General features: G+C 45.9%; 1 protein-coding gene across 1 annotated transcript in view; it reads left to right on the forward strand.

Moving 5' to 3' along the window:
- Positions 1 to 713: 713 nt before the first annotated feature.
- The window catches only part of CHN2 (chimerin 2), a 349,869-nt gene continuing 343,945 nt past the window's right edge, over positions 714 to 6,637 (forward strand). The window contains exon 1 of the mRNA XM_004377494.2: positions 714 to 894. Within this exon, the coding sequence (XP_004377551.2) occupies positions 846 to 894 (49 nt within the window). The 5' untranslated portion in view covers positions 714 to 845. The remainder of the gene's footprint in view (positions 895 to 6,637) is intronic.

A 6,637-nucleotide genomic window follows, 5' to 3' on the forward strand; every position in this document is an offset into this window, starting at 1 on the left:
GTGTCCCTGTTGATCCCTCCTTCGCCCTCTGGATTCCCCCACCTCCGCAGGCTCGCTGCTCCTAAGCGGGGCCAGACGCGTCCAGCTCCACCACCTCCCTCTACTCCCGCCCCCGGGTCGCCTTCAAAACCGTGGAACAGCGCTGCGCAGGGTAGCCGCGCTCGCGCCGCGCCCCCGGCGCCTCCCCAGCACCTCTGGGTCCCGCTTCCCGGTCCAGTCTCCCCTCCGCCCCTCTGGTCCTCAACCTCCCCCTCCAGCCGCAGTCGCAGGAGCTGTCAAGCCCGCCGCGGCAGAACCAGTCCCCGAGGGCCCGCGTCTCCTCTCCTTCCTTTGTGTGCGCGCAAGCGGAGTTGGGGCGGAGGGAGAAGGGGGAGGTCGCTCTGTCTGTCTCCCGCCGTCTTTGCCCGGGCTGCTCGAAGTGCTGCCGGGGAGGCTGGAACCCGGGGAGGGTGAGGGGAGCTGGAGGGGCGGCTGGGGGCCACCCGTGTACCCTGGTCCCAGTCGCGCGCAGGGGAGCGCAGAAGGCAGCTGGGGCTCGTCTGGAGCTATCAGCCAGCCTCGACCGCCCCTCGGCCTCCCTCTGCTCCCACCTACCCCCAACACCCGGAGAACAGCGTGCAAGGGCGCCGAGAGGGACGGAAACCACAAATAAATAGCAGCGGCTGCAGCGCGTCATCTGGCGGAGCAGGAAGTGCAGGCAGAGTCCGGAGGCTGGTGCTTTCTGCGCGTCCCCAGGACTTTGCCATGGGCTGGGGGCCGCGGAGACTGAGAGCGGCCGGGCGAGGGCAGCGGCGGCGGCGCCCGCAGCGGGGCTGAGCGAGCAGCGACGCGCGGGACACGCGGAGATGGCAGCGTCCAGCAACTCCAGCCTGTCCGGCTCCTCCGTCTCCTCCGGTGAGTTTCAGCTGGTCGGACGCGGCTGCCGCGCCGGGTCTCTAGTCCCCTGCCTTGCCCCGCATCCTGGGAGGCACAGAGCCTACCTGTGGCCGTCCTGCCCGCTCTCTCGGAGTCGGGGAGGCGTCCGGTGAGACACTTATTTGGTTTGCCAGCGCCTCGCTGCCCACAGCACCTCAGCGCCTGACATCTGACAGCGCGGAGGTGGGAGAGCAGCGGCGCCCTAAGTGTGCGGACGCGGATATTCTGGGGACTTGGGGCACAGCAGGGAAGAAGCGAAAGGAGCTGGGGCAGGTTCGCACCTTCTGGCGCAGCTGGAGCTGGGGCTGGGCCTCGGGGGCTGGGAAGGTTAAGGGGCAGCGGGACGCGGGGACTTGCTTACCGTGCCGCGCCCACTCCCGTAGGCTACCGTGGATGCCCAGAACCAAAGCAGAGGGGAGTTAACCCTCGCTCCTCGCAGAATTGATTTTCTTTGTTTGTTTCAGAAATTAGCTTCGTGGAGACACACGCTTAGGGCATGGGTTTGAGATAGAAGGAATGAAGGAATTGTGTCTTTCTTGTTCTGACTGAAGTGGGTTAGGGGAAGGGAAGTCGAGCGCAGCCTCTGACTCTTTGCCCGTTTACAAATGTGCGTGTGTGTGTGTGTGTGTGTGTGTGTGTGTGTGTGTGTGTGTGTGTGTGTGAAAAGGGAGAGAGAGATTTTCCTATGTGACCCCTTGGACATATTCTTACAATACTCTCTGTAATTTTACTTTCAAGGCATACATTTTTTTTCCCCTTTTAAGTGTGGCTGAGCAAAGGGACATCTTCTTTCAGTTTTTCGATGGTCGATCAGTGGGTCTAATTGAAGAGGAAAAAAATTGCTAATGAGTCTGAAGGAGCAGGAATCAATAGAAGCAGACCCACTGGTTTCTGTGTATGACAGGTTTCTAATCAGAATGATGCATTAGGTAGAATTCCTCTACCTCTCTGGTCATTGAAAACTTTAATGACAAACCCTGAAGGGATAGCTGAGAAGACGTTTAGCGTAGTATATAGTGTTCAGGGATCACGAAGGTCTTGAAATCCTAATGGAAGTGCTCGATATACTAATATTGTATCATCAATTCCTATTTTTATTATTATTATCCTCCAAAAATTTAACTCAGGGCAGAAACACCTTGCTGGACGCATTGGCTGGCAAGCCAGGCATAAAGAGAATCATATCTATAGAAGTGTAACTAATTAAATCATAAATGCAAGGTGAATTTAACTAAGGTGCAATTGTGACATGGCACAAGGTGATCACCTGAAAGGCATCTGTTATCTTTCTTGGCAGGTTTAGTCCCAGGGAAATAGCACTTCCTTTCTTGATCACTGCCAACTAATCAAAAGCAGTGTTGTTCCACGTGAGCTACAGTTCAAGTTTCTGGTAGCAGCAGCCAATGGGGCAGAACAGTCCTATCTTATTAAGAGTAGCAACAAGTTGACCGCCTGTGGTTTTAATTCTGAGAACTCAGCAAATGCTACAGCTTATTTTTAGCACCCCCCAAACCACTGTTGCTGCTTTTCAATTCATTTTGGTTGACTAGCATTGAATTTAAAATACAGTGATGTTGGCTTACTATTAGCATATGGTTATTCCTCTCAGACAACTGCCCATCATAAAATGATCTGGTGGAGGAGAGGTGGTGAAGGGAAAGAAGAATGGAGAGAGGGCAGGGAGGCAGTATTTTCACGATTTACTGATGACATAAATTACAGATGCAGTGACATCTGAATTTTCAGATCTTGATGTAGCTTAGGAAACCTGACTGAAAAACCTAATCCAGCCTTAGCAAGAATGTGTTGGTTTGAATCAGCAAAGCATAAGCTTTAGATGATGGTAATTGCTTTGCGGTTAGGATAGAGACATTTATGATGGTTCTCTTTCCTGTTTTATTTACCACTATTTTTAATCCTGATAGAAATTTGGAAATTCCTGGAAAGCTGAAATTCAAAAAGTGGGCATGGATATGTTATGTAGTATGAATCAGTCTGGCCCATGAGCTTATATTGCCTAATTCACCAATAAATCAGGCACTTCGTATTGAAAAACATGAGAACTGTAGTTCTCTTTTTAAACACACTTATCATTGTGTGCATCATGAATAATTCAGATGATACAAGCAATTCACACCTGTGAGAGGTGTTAGGCAGGAAAGAATAGAGCCTGTTTGAAGTGGCAGCTGGGTTCTCCTAGGCAAAGGCCAGAGACTGAGAAATTAGGGCGCTCCATCAATCTATTAATCACCATTTTTGAGGGCCTACTATGTACCAGGCAGTAAATTATAAGCCTCAGCTTCAAAGAGATTTAAACGAGAAAGATAATTTTAGGATCTCTTCTAGCCCTAAGTTCCGATATTATCTGTGAATTCTGGCTCCACCACTGACCAGCTAGGTGACTTGGGGTAAATTACTTAACCGCTTCAAGCCTCAATTTCCTCATCTGTAAAATGAGGCTAATAATAATAACAGGACCTACTTCATAGGAGTACTGTGGGGATTAAATGTGACAATGTGTGTACAGCATTTAGCACAGGGCCTGGTAGGTAATAAGGGTTTGGTGTGAGTAAAGTTTTGTCCTTTGGGGAAGGAAAAAGAAGACACTCATTGGCTTAGATTTTAGATGAGAAAATAAGTTCAACACACATAAAATCTGCTTCTTATAGCACATGTTAAACTTGATCCTGAATTTGGGTTCCACTCAACAAGCATTTATTGAGTGCCTTCTAGCTTTCAGGTATAATCCGAGGTATATGGAATAGAAAGATGAATCAAGGCTTTCCCTCACCGTCCAGCAGTGGCGATGGACAAGCAAGTAACAATTATTAGTCCAGTTTGATAAAACGAGTTATGTGGAGGAGAGTGCAGGGAAAAGAGTGGTTAACTAAATTTAGAGGGCTCAGTGGAGATGACATAGGAGTTGGGCCTTGAAGGGTAAATAGAATTTTTCCGGAAAGCAGAGAGAGAGAAAGGCGTTTCTGGAAGAGGGAAGAGTTTAGGCTCAAAAGGCCTGGAGACGGGGACACTGATGGCCTAATTCTCAACTTTCTTTCTTAAGGCTGTGGCTCCTCTTCCTTGGTAGTTACTCTTCTCTGGGCAGTTATGCATAATAGGCCCATAAGCAGCATCACACACTGAGCTTTCAGATCTCTTATTGCTGCTGCTGATGTAGGAGGTTTCCCTTCTGTTCAGGCAGCAGTGGGTTTGACAGAGCAGCTCCGAAAGCTTTAAGACATATTATTTCGGCAACTGAGCACTAAAAAATGAACAGTCAATTCGGTAGTGTCCAGCACACAGAGAGGTGAGTTCAAGTGACACAGGTTAAACCTTTCTGAGAGGGATAGCTGTGGGAGTTTAGGTTTGGCTGTATTTACACAAAGAGTAAAGATCTAATAATTTATTCAGTATTAAGCTCTAGGTTATCTGATTTTCCTGAGACTAGGCTCTCACTTGCTGCTGTTGAACCATGACACCCAAGTGTGTCAATTAATCCACCTTACCAACTGCAGCATAACAAATGAAATAATCAGGTTAAAATAAATTTTTAAATACATTTTCTGAGAACTCTTCAGAAACTTTCTTCTGGAATATTCAATTACATGTAGAAGAAATTGCTTTGTCTTTGTTTTAATGATAACTGCTGGTAATTAAATTTCACAATCACCTAGACTGGCAGAAAGGTTTGATTACCTTTACTATTTAAAATCACACACACACATACACACACACACACACAAATCCCTATCCTTAAGCTTTTAATCCAGGCTAGGGTACTTGATTATATTCTGGAATAAACAATGGTTGATTTGCAAAACAGTTTTCTTAATAATCACAGGTTACATTTGCTTTTATAATTACAATGAGAACTTTTTGCATATTGATAACATAATTGCCAAATGGATAATTTTACAGGGTCAAGAAAAAATAAACCGAAGTAAAGTAATAAAGAGGCTATAAGGTGTTTTCCAGTAACTGAACAAGGCAAAAAATTAAATATTAAAGTGACCCTTGGGATAAGAAGTTAAGATTTTGAAACATAAATACACTGTATTATAAAAATGAAAATCGACATAGATTTATTTTAATTAAAATGCAAATGGTGAAAGGTAAAAATCAGTATTTATGTGTAGAGTCATCAAAACCTTACTTGGGGAAAGAACATTCCTGAATGGATTGAGATATTTAATGCTCCGGATTCTGTACAGCAGTAATATGGACCAGGTAAATAGTGCTGTTTTCTGCTGTTACACTGGTGTTGCTCCTAGAACTAATAAATAGAAATTTTCATTCTTCGTGATTGGGGTGTCATAACCAGTGACATATACAAGTCTTCCATATCCCTAGATGCAGAAGGAAAAACAACTATAATAATGCTGCCAACACTTACATATGTAATTAGAACTCAGTGGATCTAATATTACAAAACAGGGATCTTTATTGAAGCAGACACATTGAGCACATTGAGAAGTTTCCTCTTGGATCTTTTCCTCCTCCAAGCTAAAATGAACTCTCTCAGGGACATCATTTGCTCAGATGAAGGGCATTGTTCTTTGCTGTTTTCCTGATGACCTTTCCCCACCTCATTTTAACTTATTAGATTTTCCTTTTCCATTTGTAGTGACCCAGATGAACCTGGAGATGTAGAACCTGAGGGGCAAGAAGACCCTTCTTAAGCTAACTGCATGTTTGCAGAGTTTCCCTAGGGACTCCCTGATTTTCAAATGTTGGCTGAGAAGCCAGTTCCCCCCATAAGCCCCATAAAGAGTATGGAACGATGCTGTCCTACATTGAACTTTTTGGGGACACAAACACCAGGTATTTCCAGAAGCCGGTCTGTGTGGGGTTTAAGTGGACAGTGTGTTCCCCATGCTGCCACCTGGGGCCTGGCCGGAGTGTCAGTCCTGTGGAGGGCCATCTGCTGCTCAGCAGGGTCTCCTGTTTTTGCACCATGGTGAAAATAACCGGACATTTGGTTTGGAAAACCTATACATGAACGGTGTCACGTTGGTATGTTTTGGAAGAGTTTGCTGCCAGAAGAATGAGATGCCTGCCAAAATAGTTGAATACAAAGAAAAAGAAATGGACCTAGTGCTAGATAGACATGATTAATAGCATCCATCTATCACCCGCTAATCATTTATCTTCTATGAATGTGTTTGCATTTCATGATTCCTGAAATATGTAACTTAGTTTTCAAAATGTATGACTTTCTTTTTTTATTTTGTATATATAGGTTTTCTTGCTATTCCCACCTGTTATTATGTTGCTCAGATTTCTATTTAGAGATGTTTTTCATACAATCCAGCATTTGGTTTACTTTACAGTTAATAGTTTCCAAATCCCCTAGGCTCTTCCCTGCTCCTCCTTCAAGTTGTTCCATGGGAGAAGAAGTTGGTATTCTTTCTGTCACATGGATTCTGGTAGGAGGGTCTAAATGGGCACCTGTATCTCTAGGGCAGCCTGGTTGGTGTGACAGGACACACCAGCCTTAAACCAATAAACGCAGGGGTTGCTTTAAAGCCTGTGTGTCTAGAGGAAAACCCAGTTAGGAATGTGCTGTCCCCACAGGCATTCTGCACTGCTCCTGCCTGGCGATCCACTGGGGTCTGAGGCTAACCACGTGGGATGTGTGCATTGTGAGGTGGCAATAAAACTTTCTCAGTTGTGCACTCAGGTGAGCCTGTCCCCAGCTGCTGGTGCCGAATAACTGTTGTTTTCC

This window comes from Trichechus manatus, unplaced genomic scaffold (assembly GCF_000243295.1).
Source record: "Trichechus manatus latirostris isolate Lorelei unplaced genomic scaffold, TriManLat1.0 scaffold00050, whole genome shotgun sequence".
In the NCBI taxonomy this organism is placed as follows: domain Eukaryota; kingdom Metazoa; phylum Chordata; class Mammalia; order Sirenia; family Trichechidae; genus Trichechus; species Trichechus manatus.